The 17,647-nt window shown below is 58.1% G+C and overlaps 1 protein-coding gene across 3 annotated transcripts in view; it reads right to left on the bottom strand.

Moving 5' to 3' along the window:
* The window catches only part of MAD1L1 (mitotic arrest deficient 1 like 1), a 241,059-nt gene that overhangs the window by 5,862 nt on the left and 217,550 nt on the right, over positions 1–17,647 (bottom strand). For all 3 annotated transcript variants that reach the window (XM_055136365.1, XM_004617354.2, XM_055136366.1), the window contains one exon: positions 4,357–4,547. In XM_055136365.1, coding sequence (XP_054992340.1) covers positions 4,357–4,547 — 191 coding nt within the window. The remainder of the gene's footprint in view (positions 1–4,356; positions 4,548–17,647) is intronic.

A 17,647-nucleotide genomic window follows, 5' to 3' on the forward strand; every position in this document is an offset into this window, starting at 1 on the left:
AAACAAGCATCGCCTGATTAACTCAGATGCACGAGCTTGCAGGGCGCTTCCCACCACCGCAAGCAAACACCCTCATTCTCAGCCAACGCTGGCCCTCAAGATGGACTCGTAGAAGCACGCTTGAGACTGAGCCCGTGGACCCACCCACGCCCACCCAGACCAGCGCGGGTGGCCAGAGGGGACCAGCCCCGTGTCTCACCCACAGGCGGTGCGGGGGCCGGGGGAGCGGGCAGGGGCTGCTCCGTATTAATCTCGCGCCTCAGAGAGCGGCTGTGGGTAACCGGAGGCGCTGTGCGGCTCCCTGGAGAACAGCCTTCCACAAACTCGGGCGGAAACTAATGAAGTTTGCTCAGTTAATCAGGACTGGCAGCCAGGGCGGGCCAGAGCCGCCTGGGGGCCCACGGCGGGGCAGGCGCGTGGCTTCGGGCTGTGACCAGGCTGCACCTCACTGCAGGATTGCTGGGGGCGTCAGGGTTCAGCACCCCCCGCCCCCCAGGCCCTTCAGCCCCATTTCCTCCCAGCACGAAACCCAGACAACCTTGGCTTGTGGCCCCTCGCACTCTGCCCCAGGAACAAAGCCCAAAGGGACCCACACAGCCCCTGGGAGGGTCGAGCAGGCGTGGGCGAGCACCGGGTGCATGAGGGCCCAGACGGGCCTGGGACGGAGCTCGGGGCAGAGCTGCCTGGATGGGACATGAGCTGCACGGGGACGCGAGACTCGAGGGACCGAGGGACGCGCAGGAAGGGGCTCTCAGCCACAGCAGCCCCAGGGCTCACCCCCTCTCTGGGGCAGCAGCCACGGCACCAGCGCCTCCACACAGCTGACCCCACACTGCCAGGGCTCCTAAAAGGCCCGGAAGCTTCTGGCCGGGGCAGCAGGGTGTCAAGTTCCGGGGCCGTCAGCGGCTAAGGACATGTGGGAAGGGAAGAGACTGCTCTAGTCTGTGGTGCTGGAGACCAAGTGCTCCGACCCTGAGGCCCGCTGGCCGACAGTACTTCCTCTGACTCGGCCATGTGGAGGACGCGCAGGCAGGAGGCCCGTGGGCCCACGGGCGCCCTGGAGTGCCTCCCTTCCCCGGCCTCCCCTAGCCCTGGCACCCGCGTCTTTCCCACAGGCTCTGCCCCGCCTGCTGGGCGCCCAACACTGCCCGCCTGTTCGTCTCTGGGCACCGGGAGCCTCAGCCACAAACTCGGAAGGGTGGAGGGAAAATGGATCCCCCCATGGCTGCTTCCGGCGACGGTGCCTGCAGTGTCCGTGCTCGCCTCACTCGGCACAGACTGAGGGTCTCTGCATGTTTGGCTCCCGAGACCTCGACCAGTACAGAGCCGTCCTCTCTGAAGGCCCGAGTCTCTCTAGCCGCAACAGAGAGGCAGGAAATCCAGTATCTATGAGTGTGATGGAAAAATCCGCCAAAGTATCTCCATAAATCAAATGCAGCGCTTGGCAGTGAGTATAATGTATCAGTTTAGTAAATTAGAACCAGATGATTTTAAAATAGAAAAGCCACGTAACTCGGCGCTGGGTCCTTCTGCCCGGTCTCCTCACCAGTCACCTGGCTGTGAGGGGCTGAGGTGCCCCCCAGCGCCCACGACCACATTCTGATGGGCAATTAGGAGCAGGTGGCATGTGCGCAGACCCGCAGTGGGACTAACCAGAGCAAGCTAATTGGCAAGGAAATGTGATGCGAATATTTATAGGAGCGACAGGTAGACAAAACCTGGCCACCCCACATTTGATAATAAAACGTGCCTGCCTGGCTTTCCTTTTCGTTGCTGTATATAGAGATCAACATATACATTGACATAAAGATCTGTATGTAGAGATCAATGAATTTGGAATAAAAGCACATATAAGGTTCTCAAAAAAACCTTACAAAATAACAAACATTTATGTGTTTTTTGCTTTCTGGGTCACACCCGGCGATGCACAGGGGTCACTCCTGGCTCTGCACTCAGGAATTACTCCTGGCAGTGCTTGGGGGACCATATGGGATGCTGAGAATCGAACCCGGATCGGCTGCATGCAAGGCAAATGGCCTTCCCACTGTGCTATCGCTCCAGTCCCCATTTATGGTTTTATGTCACTAAGTTTTAACTAAAATGAAGGAAACAGTAAAGAATAAGAAAAGAACCAAGTGGACTTTGTAGACATGAATAATAAAATCCCTGATGTCAGGGGCTAGGGAGACAGGAAAGCGGGCAGGGCGCTTGCTTCACGTGTAGCTGGACCATGTTCAATTCCCCAAAGTGCTCCAAGCACTGCCAGGACGGACTCCTAAGCACAGAGCCAGGAATGACCACTGAGGATTACTGGGTGTGAGCCCCCCAACTTCCTGATGGTCAGACCACTCTACAGATAGTTCTACGTAGTAGAAAACTGAAAAATCTTCCAGAAGTTCCTTCCTATAGCCACTGTCTCAGCCTCAAAGTTAATACGTAAAAAGGAGTGATTTCTGTATTCTAGGAATAAGAAGCTGGAGAGTGGAGCTGTGAACGACCATGCACAGCAGCAGAGCTGTGAGACGAGGTGGCTGCCAGGGCAGAGGTCAGGCCCGCGGCTGGAAAGCAAGACGCACAGGGAGAAGTGAAGCTTTCAACGCAGCAGTGCTGAGCTGAGTCCCCTGAGCAGAGCCTGAGCACTGGACCACAGACGGCCCTGCACAGCCAGATTCGGTCCCCAAACAAACAAGGAAACGTCAGCCGTGAAGACACGCTCTGGGTGGGGCGGCTCTTCCCAACCCACCAGCAGTCATGATCCCTAAAACCCCGAAGGACGTCTGCAGAAGTCGACCAGCTGAGTATGTCTATGAAGGGGCCGAGCAGCAGTGCCGAGGGCAGGGCGCTGGCCTTGCATGCGGCTGACCAGCCCCATACCCCGCATGTGGTCCCCTGAGCCTGCCAGGAGCCAGCTGAGCACAGCAAGGGAACGTCTCTGGGTCCAGACGAGCGTGACCCAGGACTGAGTGGGGCTCTGTCCCACTCCAGACCTGCTGCAGTGCTGGGCCGCAGGGCTGAGGCCATGGAGTCACCGGTGCAGAGATGGCTGTGGGGCTACAGGGCCGCAGCTCGGTCAGGAAAGGCTCAGGAGAGCAACACCACGGCACAACGGTAGCCCCTTGGAACAAGCCCTGGGGCCTCGCCCGAATCTCTTAGGAAAAAGGTCACAGCCCTGGCTGTAAAGGTGAGCTACTTAACCCCGACCCTGGGGTGCAGGACTCTGGGTTGCGGGCGCACGCCGGGCTTCTCCAAGCAGAGGCGCCCTCCGGCAAACAGCAGGGAGGCCCGGCAGCGCCAGACTTCATGTACTGACAGGAGACACACGTGCCCAGAGTGGCCAATCTGCTCAGCAGGGGTGCCCCTGGGAAAGGGGCCTGGCCAAACCCCCCTCAAGGCGGGGGCAAGACCGATGCCGCCGGCTGTGGGGCAGAGAGGAAGCCGGGCGAGAGCAGGGGCAGGAATGTGGACCTGGAGCTGGAGCAGCAGCGGCCGAGAACGAGCCGGGACACAGGGGCAGAGGCTGCGGCCCAGGAGACGGACGGCAAGGCTGTGGGCCCTGGAGGGCTCTCCCTGTGCCCCCGCTGGGAGCCTGGTCGAGGCAGGCCCTGGGAAGTGCCATCACTGAGGCAGGCACAGATGTGGGGCTCACTGCCCTGCATCCCCTGAGACTCCCCCCAGGACAAATACATGCTGGCAACTCTGACCCGGCTGGGCTAAGGCGACTCACTCCCCTGGGGGCAGAGATGTGCTCAGTGGGCGACAGGCAGTGTGGGCAGAGCAGCCCACACTGGCAGCGGGCACCCACCTGGCTGGGCTGTTGAGGGCCATGGGGTGATGTGTAGCTGCAGACTCAGGCAATGGGGCTGCCAGGAAGGAGGGTCGGGGCCTGCACACTTGGGAGGGGCATCGAGGGGGAGGGTCAGCGAGGGGGAGGGTCAGTGAGGGGGAGAGTCAGCATCTGGGGGAGGGTCAGTGTCCGGGGGAGGGTCAGTGTGGGGCAGTGCTGGTGCTCGGAGGCCTGGTCACAGCTTCACCTTTTTGTGCTCCGGCCGCCGAGCAGGGCACTGAAGGCCAGAGGGCAGCCCTGGGAGCTGTGCCCAGGACAGCCTCCTCGCACTGCCTCCCCTCTCAAATGTCCGAGCAGTGACCAGAGAGTAGCCCATGGCCATCTTTGGCCCATGCTGTGCCATGCCCCCGTGCTCTGATGGCATAGACACTTTAGCCCCCGACAAGGACTCATAACAGTGGCCCACCCTGGTGCCCCCATGGATGGAGTCACGCCCAGGGATGCCTGGGAGCGAGGGGCTGGTGCGACCAGGCACCCCCAGGCCACTGTGTGGGCCGCCAGCTGGGGCCTACCTTGAAGATGAGGCAGTCGGCCTTGTGCTCGGCGTACATGGAGCTGAGGCGGTACTGGCTCTCGGTGGTGATGTCCACCTGGTAGCCCGTGAGCGTGTAGCAGGCCTTGCGGAACTCCTGGATCTTGCTCTGGAAAACCTCCTTCAGCCGCTGGTTCTTGAGCTCGGCGCTCTCCACCTGCTTCTTCAACTCTGAGGCGAGGGAAGGAGGCGAGTGAGCTTTGCAGGGCCAGCCCGCGCCCTGCTCTGCGCCCACGGGAAGCAGCCTATGGAGAGAGAATCAGGCCAGGGCACTGTGGCCTCACGCCAGGGGGACCCCCAGGAGGAGCTGTGGGGTGAGGCCCCAGGGTTCATGCTGCCCGGAGGGGAACGAGCTGCAATGGGACGGTGCCATGGGCAGGCGCGTCTTGAGCGAGCAAGGTTGTCCCCCAGCAGGGTCTGCCTGGGGACAGGGCCCAGCTGGCCAAAGGCTGTGGCGAGTCCAGCCTCTCACAGGCGGCTCCTGGGGTGACCCTCAGGCCTGGGGACGGGGTCCGTTGGTGGGGGGTGGGCACCAGCAGCACACGGGCGACACTCAGTGTGAGCAGTGGCCAGAGGGCTGTCTGGGTGGGACAGACACGGTCAGGGTCATTCCCGAGTCTGCCACTGGACAGCAGGGGCTGCAGGGTGCGAGGGGGCCTTGACAGCACAGACCAGGGTGATGCCAGGGCCCTGCTCTTCAGAACATGGGTTGAACAGCCAGAGTCTGTCTGCATGGCCTGCAGCATGCCACGTGCTGATGCCAGGACACCCCTCTGGCTCTGGCGTCCCGTCCACCTGCCCCGCTGGCACCCTTCACCTGGCCTCCAGCCCCAGAAGACATTGTTATTCCGGCCGAGTGCTGGTCTGTGGAGACGAGAGCTCGGAGCCCTTGATTAATCGAGCAATCAGACTCGGAAATCAAAGGGTAACCGGCGCTTAGTGCTCCACCTGGAAGGCTCGGCCCGCTGGGGGTGTCGGAGCCCTGCAAACAAGGAGGGGCTCGCCTGCTCCCCTCCCTGGAATGGGGTCCAGCTGGGAGGTCTGGCCTGTGGGCAGCAGGGGGGCACCCCAGGACAGGGGCACACGGGCCCCGTGTGGCTGCTCCCGCAACTAGTCCCCAGCTGCAAGAGCCTGGAACTGCCTGAAACTCCCCCTTGGGGCTGCAGGGCTGAGCCATTTTTCTTTCTGAACAGTGAATAAAACACACTTAGCCGATGCTGGGATTTTCTGGCTTTAAAATACAACAGAAAGGACTAATATTTCAGCCTCAGAACTGCAGCGTCTGCGCCCTGAGGACTCAGGCAGCTCTTTCCCAACGGGACCCTGCGGCCACTTCAAGGACACAAATGGGACCACGTGGCTGTGAGGGTCCCGGGTGGTCCACAGAGTGGGTTGCCGTGATGTGGGTGGCTGGTCTCCAGCCTTTGTGGAGGGCTGCTGGGGTTCCCTGGCACCCCAATCTGGGTGACTGGACTCCCCCTAAGTCCCCAGAGGGGCAGGCTGATCAAGGCAGAGTCTGAGGGGCAGCAACGCATGGGTTCAAGGAGCTCTGCCAGCCACGACGTCCAGAGGAAACAGCTGTGTGGGGGATGGCACAGGGCAGAGAGATGGGGCCAGAGGAGATGGGGGGCACCGAGACCCCCACCTAAAGGACAGATGTGCCCATGGGTCCTTCTGCTGAGCAGAGACCACAAAGGAGACCCCAGCGTGGCTGGTGCTGGGCCATGCACGGGTGGGGCACGGCTGCCTTGGCGCACCCCCAGCCACCCTGGGGAGCAGGTAGGGGTGGGGTTCTGCTCTGGCCCAAAGCTGGGCCCACTTCCAGGATGAATTATTCATGTCTTATAACTCCTAAACTATTTCAGTTTCCCATTTTAAATATTTAAAAATTAAATATAAAATATTGATGCTGTTTTATTAGCCACCGTGGGCTTGCACAGCGGCAGTGTCCGGCTCTCCTGTCCAGGCTACCATCTGATCTGGTGATGTGGCCTGTGGGTGCCCTGCCCCAGCCCAGGAGCCAGGCTGGCAGGTGCGAGGGTGCATGCCCTGCCTACGTGGCGTCTGGGCCCAGGGCCTGGGGGGGGGGGTCAGCAGCCTTCCCCAGGAGGACAGAGGAGGGCAGCAGGTACCCAGCTGCCGGCTCTGGTGACGGGCACACTGGGCCCCGCTGCCCTGAACCCTGCAATCCCTTGGGAGATCGATGGCTTTGGGGGATCTGGCTTGGGCTCCGTTACGAGCTGGAGTTCCCTGCTGGGCCGGGAACTGCAGCCAGAGAGAAGCGCCTGCCCTGGAATTACATGCAGATGAGTCAGCACGTGCCCAGAAAGGCTGCCTGGCAGACACCACCCTGGGTGTGCTGAGCCCGCTTTCCAACGGGGCATCTCTGTGTGATTAGTGGCTCACTCCAGCAGCCAGCCTGTCACCTTGCACAAAAATGATCTGAAGAGACACCAGCAATTACAGCCCACCAGATTACGGGGTGGCAGAGTCCTGGGGTGGCAGGCGGGCGCTGATGCGCCATCATATTCTCAGGAAGACTCTCTCCCCCACTGGCAGCACAGCAGCTGACGCCCCACAGGACGGCCTGTCCCCAGCCTCCCTGCCGCCCATCGGAGTATGCGGCCAGCTGAGCCTGATGGACACCGCTGGCCTCTCGCCAGGCACGGCGTGCATCTGGCAGACGTGGGGGCGGGCCAGAGCAGGCCACGCCTGCCTGGCGTCACCTGGCCAGGAAGCAGAGGCTTTTGGGGCAGCCCCACTGATGGAGCCAGCATGTAGAGAGCTGGCATCACCTCCCAGAGGGGCCAGGCCAGGCCAGGCCAGGCTGGTGCCCACCTCACGGTCCTCCTCGCCAGCCCCCAAGAGGCGGACATGCAGACCGCCCTCGAGCTGATATTCCTTCTGTCTCGGTGTGGACTTCCCAGCGCTTCTCATGGGGAACCTGCAGTGGGCAAGGCCCAGCCTCACGCCTTCCAACTCACTCCCAGTGGCGGCCCTGACACTGGAGACGTGCTGTACGTGCAAGTGTGTGTGTGCCCGCATGTGTGCGTGTGTGTGTGTTGGTATGAGTGTGAGTGTGATGCTCTAAGCGTAGGCCTGCATCCTAGCAACAGGACACATGGCAAAGATGGAGCAAATGCTAGAGTCACAATGCATGCAGAATGTATACACTCTCACACACACAGCCCACTCATATACACTCACACACTGAAACACTCATATAGACACACACTCATACAGAATTATACATATGCTCACATATACACACACTCATACAAACTCAGACATTCAGACACTCACATACAGCCATACAGACACACAAACACACTCACATATAGGTATATTCATATACTCATACACACATATACACAATCACATAAACACTCATACACATACTCATAAACATTCATACACTCATATACACAGAGACTAATTACACATACTCAGACACTCATACACTCACATATACATACCAACATACATATACATACACACTCATACACTCATATATACATACTCAAAGACACACATATACATACACATATACAAAACTCACTCTTACATATACACTCAATGACATTCATAGTTACATACATATACAGACACACTCATACAGATATACTCACTACACATAAACATTCATACATAACAAACTCACACATATACACGTATATAGACATACACACTCATACACATATATACAACATAGATACACGTATCTGCATACACATACTCAGACACATACACTCATACACATATATACACAACTCACTCTCATATCCACATAAACATGTACACTCATTCATAATACACACATATACACAACTCACATACCCACACTCATGCACTCACAGACACAACTTAACTAAATACATGCACTCACAAACACAGACAGACATGTACACACTCAACATACATATGCACTCACATGCACACAACTCATACACACTCACAAACTCATATATAAGATACTCATACACACAATTCACACTCATATACACACTCTCACATGTATTCACATAGACATACACTCATACACATGATCACACACTCCTACACACACGTGCTCTTGGGGATATGCACTCATAGATGTGCGCCCTTGCGGGGCCGGAGCGATAGCACAGCGGGTAGGGCGTTTGCCTTGCACGCGGCCGACCCGGGTTCGATCCTCGGCATCCCATATGGTCCCCCAAGCACCGCCAGGAGTAATTCCTGAGTGCAAAGCCAGGAGTAACCCCTGAGCATCGCTGGGTGTGACCCAAAAAGCAAAAAAAAAAAAACCCCAGATGTGCGCCCTTGCTCTGGTGGTCCCTAAACACACACCAACACGTTTGTTAGCCCCAGGGCGGCGCACATGCAGGGTGGGGGGGGGGGGGAAGGAAGGGACACACAGAGGGGGCCAGGCCAGAGGGTGTAGGTGGCGGCAGAGACACAGCTCTTGGGAGATATCATTCTGAGGGGGTGGGAGCCCTGGCACGTGCTGCTGTGTGTCTGGAAGTTTCTGCCTGTGCCTGCCTGCAGCACTGTCCCGGAGCAGAGGGAGCCTTCTAGCCTCATCCCTTAGCGAGGGAATGATTTTTGAGTCAATCTGTCTGCGTTCAGAAAGACAAGAGCTTTTAATCTCTCCTCCCTCTGCCTCCTTGTGAGATGTGGCAGTCTATTAGAATCCACTAATAAACAGGGCAAGGGTTAGAGTGTAATGACTCCTTGGATGGCGGGTGGCTGTGGCAGCCAGAGCAGCCTGGAGAGAAGGTTCTGGGAGGGTGGGTGGGTGGGGGAGCAAGCTGCTCTCCGGACAGAGAAGACAGCCCGAAGGATCCCAAGGCTCAGATAGGTGCGACAACTTGCCCAAGGACACACAGCGGGTAGTCCCGCTCACCCAGGCTCTGTGAGGGTGCAGAAAGTGGGGTTCCCTGAGCACTTCAGTGTCCATACCCAGACCCCTACCACACCTAACACAGGAACTCCCAAGACAGCTTAGCTCGCAGACTGCAGCCAGGAGGGAAGGGAAATGCCACCAGAGCCAGCAGTTCCCGGCCCAGGGGCTGCCAGGAAGCTCAGTCTGGCTCTCCTGGGGGTGGGGGTGGGGGCGCAGACACTCAGCATAGAGCCCCTCTGGGAGGAGGGGCAGCCTCAGTGGGGGCTGGGAAGGGTGCAGGGGGGTGGTTCACAGATGGGAGCGATGCAGGGGACACTGGGCAGCAACGCAAGTCCCGAGAGTGGCAGGGGGGCCCGTGGCCAGGAGGATGAGTGTCCAGGCACCCTCAGCCCTGGGAGATGGGCGAGTGTCTGGAAAGCTAAACAATGTGGAAAATCTTTCCGGCCAAAGGCAGGTGACCAAGTGGAGAGCTGCACGGCCAGGAAGCAGAGGTGCCTGCACCCACCTGCTGGCCGGCCCAGCCCTGGGGCTGCTGGGAGGCCTCAGGAGAGGGGGGACTGATGGGGGGCTCCTGGTGCAGAGCAGGGCCACAGAAGGAAGCACGGTGAGGTCAGACTTCACTGAACCCAAGAGGGGCGTGGGATGTGGCTCAGCTGCAGAGCATGCGCCATGCATGTGTGGAACGGCGGTGAGAACAAGCACCCGAAAGTCAGATCTGGAAGCAGAGCGTGGGGCCACAGGAGAGTCAGAGGCTGGCCGAGTAGCCCCAGGGAGGGGCTGGGGGCGGGCCAGCTGCAGCCATCACTGCCCGCCCGGGGGCCTGTTGAGAAAGTGGCCTGGAGCTGGGTCCTCATGAGCTCCTGACCCTCCACTCTGGGCAGACCCCTCCTCGGCCCACCAACCCTGGACCGGGAAGGCCTCAGAATTTTAAGTGCAGAGAGCGGGGCCCCACATTCTTCTTCCACGTGTGGGAGCCTCACCCTAGGGCCCCAGAAACGCTTTGGGGCAGGTGGACGTAAGGACAGGGTGCCCGCATAGAGCAGGCAGGGCCGGGGCTACTGCCCAGGAAGGAGAGCCGGAACTGAAGCTGTGCCACGGCCCACAGGCAGGAAGGGGACCGGCCTGGCTGCAGCGCTGGCACCCAGGCAGGCCAGACCTCCAGGACCAAGGACTGTGGGGGGTCCTGGTTCCCTAGAGAGGTTCTGCATGGGACCCCCACTGTGTCCTCAGGCTCCCTCTGTCCCGACACTCCCCCCTGCCCGAGACAGATGCAGCAAGTTGAAAATTCATCTCAAAGTAATTTTTTTTACTGACATAAGAGAGGAAGACCTCAGTGACCCTTTCTCTGACCTTGCAAAATGATTTGGTATTTTATCCGGAATAATAAATAAGTACTTAAATGAAGGGTAAAAACGTACTGCCTTGCTCTACCACAGGAAATAAAATATACTTTAACGCTGTCAGTATGGAACATTTGGTATGAATAAATGGAGTGAAAAACAGAAAGCACATATAGACCCTATTACGTGTAAGGGACTGACAAAGATAAGGCAATCCCCGGGCATGCAGGGCTACCCGGAATGCACCGCACGGCTGCTGGATCCAGACCTCGACCTGATGCCCTGGTCCAGTCAGCTCCACACTGGTGGATCGTTGCACAGACAAGAGGAAGTCAAAGGTCCCCGAGGAAAGACATCAACATTCTGAAGAACTTTCTGAGCATAAAGTAAAGGAATTAATAGACAAGACTTTCCCCAAAGTGAAGATTCTAGAAGACTCATAAAAGAAAACTGAAAGTTACTGCCATGTATAGACTGAATTTCTAAGAGGGTGCAGAATTCCTGGGGCAGATACACAGGACACTGCGAGATGTTTCCGGAAAGAGGTGGCAGATCCTTCTCCATGAGCACCGAGCTGCCGGCCCGCTGGAAGGCCCCACCCCCTTGCCTGCGGAGCCTCCCCTTCCAGAGTGCCCTCCTGGCAGAGCCCGGACCTCCTGGCCTCTGGGAGTCACCACACTCCCTGGGGAACGCCTCTCAGATCCTTACATGTGGCCACGTACGCACAGGGCCCATCTCACTGTGCTGGAGGCATTTCTGGTGACTCAGAGGGAAGCACCCAGAGGAGCTTCTGAGGCGCTGGGAGACGGGGGAAGTCAACCCAAGGGGTCCCACGGAAGGTGGGAGAGCATGAGAGACCGAGGATGCAGCCACAGACGGCACAGGCAGGGGATCCAGCGTGCTGAGGCAGTGGGCCGCACGCGAGAGTGACCCTGACTCAGGGTCTCATATGCAGTTCTGGGGGGGGGGGGGCCGGGACGGAAGTGGTGTTGGTGCAGCTTCGAGGCCCCCCTGGCTCCTTTCTGTGGGGGGCTATTCCCAGGAGTTTCACCTGTGGCCTTTCAGGACTACAGGGCCGGGGAGGCCTGGCTGAGACATGCCGCTTGGGAGCAGATGTAATGCAGGTTTGAATGAGTACACACATGTGCACACACATGCACACATAAGCACTCATGCACACACACACAAGCACTCATGTGCACACATGCGTGCACATGAGCACTCGCACACACGAGCACTCGCACACACACACACCCTGCACCAAGGGAGCTGGCAAGGCTGCAGACTCGGGACAGTCGAAGCCCAGGGCTGACTTCCTTTCCTGTTCTGTTTCTCAGACACCATGAGCTCTCGTGATGCCTGTGCCCCAGCACGTGTCCCCAGGCCCCGGGGACTTGATGAAGCTTCCCTACAGGACCATCACTTCCTTCTTCTCCTACTTTAACCCCACGGTGCTGGACTTCCCGAGCCTTGGCCTCTCACGCACCACTTTGCTCTTGTCTGTATCAGGCGTTCGGGGTTGGAGATCCCACACTGAGCGAGAGGCAGGGGGATTTGGGGTGCAGGGGCTGCCCAGGGCACCTCACTGCCCAGTGTGATCATGGCTGTGTGGTCGGCTGGGATTCCGGAACTGCAATAAGCAAAGGGTGTGATCTCCCAGAAATGCAACCAAGGGTGCGTGAGCGCCACCGTGCATGTCTGCCCACAGGACCTATGTGCGTGAGGAGAAACGGGTGCTTGCTGGTGCACGACGCCGGGCAGCACGCAGGAAGCTGGCCCTGCACGCAGCTGACTGTGTCCTATCCCAGCACCCCACAGGGTCCCTGAGCCCACTAGAAGGGGTCTCTGGGCACAGAGCCAGGAGTAAACCCTGTGCACTGCTGGGTGTGGCCTCCAAGCCAACACACAAGAATCGAAAGCCTGAGACCGCACACTCACACAGGACAGGCCGCCCCCACGCCGCCGCCCCAGGCTGAGGGATGCTCGCTCGGCACAGGCATCGCCTGCCTGCCCAGGGACACTCGTGCCTCTTGACTTCTCAGTGGCACAGACGCCTTTCCAGGCTGGCCCTTGCGGTTCCTCTGTTACGGACAAAGAAACAACTGTGGGGTCACAGGGGAGCTCTGTTCTTGCCTCGAGGGTCTCCCGCTGTCTCCACAGCCCCCACACACTTGCCAAGTGCCCCCTTGATCCTTGTCAGCCCTCATCTCGCAGCTGCAAGGTAACAGGTCATGGCACGTTTCTTTCAGTTGTTCAATGTAGGGGACAATATAACCTCAGATGGAAGGTGCTAGAATTCAAGGACACAGAAGTGACCCTGCATCATGGGTCCCTGAAATAAGGCTGAATAGACTGGAGTTACCAGGCCCATGTCACAATGTCACACATGCTAAGTCCATGGCCACTTGCACCAAAGCCACGGCCTCCTGCCGAGCCCACAGCCACTTGCACCGAGCCCACGGCCATGCACCTGGGTGTGTCCCCTTTGGCCCAATTATAAATGCTGCCATGCTTGGGATGGTTCTGGTGATCTCTGTCTACCTGCCACTACAAACTGCTCATTAGGAACCTTAGGGGTGGGGGTGGGGGTTCAGAGACAGAGACAGAGAGACAGAGAGATACAGAGACCCACTCTAAGTGCTAGCAGAGGCCAGAGACATAGGATGGGGCATCAAGCTCTTGCCTGGCATATGGTCAATCCCAGTTCAAATCATGACACCATACAGGGTCCCCTGAGCAAAGCCAGGAGTGACCCCTGAGCTCAGAGCCAAGAGTAAACCTGGAGCACCACTGTAGCCCTAAACGTAAAATCAAACTTAAAAAATTGCTAAAATGTAGAATCACTGACCTGAAATCCCATATCCAGCTAAATAATCCCAATTGGGTGAGGGAAAAATCAAGATATTAACACTTAGAGAAAGCACCACAGATTCAGGCTGAAGGAAACTCGAGGGGAGCTGTAAGGGGGAACGAGATGCAAACTCGGCTTCAGGAATGGAGATGGCAGGACCCCCACCCCATGGAGAAATCATGGGGTGGTTTTCTCCTCTCTGACCTCTGAAGAAGGGTGACAGTTAAATACAGTGACCAATGCTTGACGGTGGCATTCTCCACATAAACATGTGAATTTTCTTCTTCAAGACGGTGCGGTGGGGGCTATATCCTGCGATGTGTTGACATTTCAAGATTCATCACCCTGAAGTGGCAAAATATTAATTATCAGTGCACCGTGAAAACTGTAGATTATAAGCCTTGGAAGATCACTTAAGGCACATGAGAAAGGGAAAGGGAATACTAAAAATGTCTGACTTACTGGAAAATAGGCAGAAAAAGAAAAAGAGGATAAAAATGAAGAGGGAAACAAAAATAATCATAAAAGAACAGCTGAACCAGATTTACAAAATTTTGCATTAAAAATTTGCATTAAATATAAATGGGCTAAATACACATATTAAAAGATACATCACAGTTATCAGGGGATGTAAAGCACCATCTTAGCCATGGAACGAGTCAGACTGTTTCCTGAACGGAATGAGAAAGGAACCAGAAGAGGACGCCCCTGGGCACCGGCACCACCACCAGAACTCAAGAACACTCACCGGGGCCAGGGCCCTGGAAGGGAACCCAGTGGCGTGAACTGCACCAGAGCAGAGGGCGGCCGGCTGAGGCGTGGGAGGCCCGGCGGGAGCAGCGGGACCCAGAGCAAGAGGTGTAGGCCGGGAAGCAGCATCTGTCTGAGCCTGGCGCTTCCATGGAGGAGTCGGACAGACAGAACAGCCAGCGCCAACTCCAGTGCAGGAAGGAAAAGACGCGGAAGGGAGAAGCAAGACCCTGGGGACACTCGGAAGCCAGGCCGGGGCTGTGGCCCTAGGGGCAGGAGCAAGGCCGCAGGCACTGACACTGCCCCCCGCCGCAATGCTGGAAGAGCCCGTTCTCCACCCTGCCACTGCCCTGCGCAACCTCGACAGAAACTACCAGCAAGGAATGTGGAAAACAGCCAGTGAACACAAAGACAAGCCCTGCCCTGCAGGCCTGGAGAGCTGGAGACCTCAGTGACGCAGACCCCCACTGAGGCGCGGGGCAGAAGTGGGCAGTGACGCTCAGGAGAGAAGGCAGGGCCTGCCCCGGGAGGGACGCTGGGAAGGCCAGGGGAGCCCCAGAGCAGGGAGCCACCTTCCCGTGGAGAGCACAGCCCGGCTGCTTCCGGGCTCCAGGGAGCCAGCACTGCGGAGGCCTCACAGGGGCGAGGGAGCTCTCTGGGGGGTCTTTCCCAGGGTCCCACCTCAGGGCGGCCCAGGTCACTGGGAATTTTCAGGGACCTTCCAAGCAGCGGTGCATAGCCCAGGTGGGCTCAGCGGAACTTCAACAGAACCAGTGGAGTGATGACACCATCTCTGCACTCTGGCCCGGCCCACAGGGAGCACCATAAACTTGCCTCCCCGGGAGCACTGTCCACACAGATGGGCCGCTCAGGTCAGTGTGGACACCAGTAAGGAGCCTCTACCCTCGGCCAAGGCAGTGCAGGGCAGGGTTGCAGGGCAGGCTCCGGGTGCGGGAGGCTGAGGTTCCGCTTTGGCATCATGTGGTGGTCAACCCCCGAGTACCAAGCCAGGAGCAGCTCCTGGCACTGCTGGATATGCCCCCCTCACAAATCACCACAACATAGTCTATGGAGAAAAAACATAAGTAGTGTTTCTTAATACAGAAAAAGCATTTGACAAGATTAAAGATTCAACACTGTAAATACACCCAGAAAATCAGGGCTGGAAGGGGCTCTCCCGAAGCTGGTCACGGCATTAGGAAGCTGCCTGTGCTGAGAGCACCAGCATTGTGAAGGCCCGGGTGCCAGAGAGGCCACGGTGGGTTCTGACGGGAGGTGGGTGGTCCCTGTCCATGGAGAAGCACTAAGAACCACAGCCCAGTCCAGGCCTCCAGAACCAGTCGAGGAAACTCACGAGTCCACTCACGGCTGGATAATGAGTCGACACAGCAAACAATGCCAGAGTGACAGGCAAGAGGACGCGGCGTCTAGCCATCGGGCGTGTGTGAGGAGTCACTGAGGGTGGGCAGGAGAACAGTGCCAAGATGGGACATACAGTGTTGGGTCACAAAGATTCGAGTGACAGGACAGGGGGAGGGCGCCTGCCTTGCACACGGCAGACCTGGCTTCCATCCCCAGTAGTCCTAGGAGGAGCAGTAATTCCTTTGTGCAGAGCCAGGAGTAACCCCTGATATGGCTCCCCTGAGCCCAGAATAAGCCTGAGAGCTGCTGGTGCAGCCGCCAAATCCCTGGCCCAACATGGATTCTCCCAAACCTGATCTACAGATGGAACGAACTGACCGGGAAAACCTACGCAGAGAGCTAGGGAGGCACAAGGAGGCACTTGCCCTGAGTGTAGCCAACCGGGGTTGGTATTTTTTTTTTTTTTTGCTTTTTGGGTCACACCCAGCAATGCACAGGGGTCACTCCTGGCTCATGCACTCAGGAATCACCCCTGGCGGTGCTCAGGGGACCATATGGGATGCTGGGATTTGAACCCGGGTCGGCCGCGTGCAAGGCCCTACCCACTGTGCTATCACTCCAGCCCCCCCAACCGGGGTTGGATCCCAGCATTCCAGATGGTCCCACCAGGAGTGATCTCTGAGCACAGAGCCAGGCGCAGGCCCTGAGTGCCACCGGGTGGAACTTGCACCCCACCCTCTCCCTGCCCCCTCCCCCCCACAAAATAAGAATCTCAGTAGTTTTAGAGATAGAAACAAGCTGAAGAAAAACTGCTATTAGGTCACAGAGTCAGAGCAGCCTGGCGGGGGAGTGACGCCATCGCGGAAAGACGCAGCACCGGCTGGGATAAGGCTGGGGAGCGAGAGACGGGCTCTGAGCCGGCTGCACTCAGCGGAGCAGATGTGCAGAGGAGCCTGCAGTGGAGGCTGGGGGATGGCCGACTCTCCCTGAGCCAAGGACGGAGAGGCCAGGAGCCAGCAGCCCCAGGGTGACTGTGTGCTAAGACCCTGACCCCAAGACGCCCCACGGGCTACCCAGGGCTTCTGTCCAAGGCTCTGTGCTTGGGAAACGACCCTATGAGAATCAGGAACAGAGTGGACTGGCAGGCCGGGTAGCCTGGTGCAGGGAGATAGCTCGGGGTGTACCCACAGGGCTGGGAGCCCCCCTCTGCGGGCGCTGGGGGGTGCTTCCTCCCTCCTCCAGACACCTCGGACCAGCTGTGCCCACACAGGCAGTGACGAATTCCATCACCTTCAGAGTGTTGCTCTGACGAGATTAGATTATTTTAATATTAATGTATTGCCTAATTAAGCTGCAATTAATAATCTCTCGGGCCCAGCCTGGCTGTGTGCAGAGATGACGTGGCCGAGCTCCTCCAAGCAGGGCGCATGTCCCTGGTGCCGGTGCCAGAGGAGCCTCTGCTTAAGGTCCAGGCAGGGCTTGCGGGGGGACCCATGTGGGCAGGTGACCCCTGTGCATGAAAGGCTTCCTGAGGGCACTGGGGACCCCCACAGCTGCCCCCCGCCGCCCGGCTCCAAGTTAGCCACAGCCACAGACCTGCCCCGCCCCCGCTGCCTCCCCACCCCTGCTTCAGGTCATGCCTGGTGCCCAGCTCTATTCACCCACCCCTGGGGCTGCCTGGCCTCTGTGCTGCTTCCCCCTCACCGGCCCCCACCAAAGGGGAGCGTCTCTGCATGTGACCCCGAGGTCTCCAGGCAGACCACCCTTGGCTGTCTCTGCATCATCAATAGCCAAAGCAGGTGAAGGAACAGAAGGGTAAGCCAAGCTGCACCTCCCCCACTATATCCCTTGTGACCCCACCTTAATCCTCATACCCAGGCCAGGCAGAAATGCCTCCTCCTCCTCCGGGAAGTCTACCAGGCATGTGACCCCACCTCACAGGCTCTTTCCTAATATTTGTTTCTGTGCATGCAAAAATCTTATCAGGACAAGAGGCTGCTTCTTACCCCCTGACACCCAAGGGATGAGCCACTACACTGGGGTTAGTCCCTCATCCTGTCCTTCACTGGCCTACGACTCGAGATGC

This window comes from Sorex araneus, chromosome 4 (assembly GCF_027595985.1).
Source record: "Sorex araneus isolate mSorAra2 chromosome 4, mSorAra2.pri, whole genome shotgun sequence".
Classification (NCBI taxonomy): Eukaryota; Metazoa; Chordata; class Mammalia; order Eulipotyphla; family Soricidae; genus Sorex; species Sorex araneus.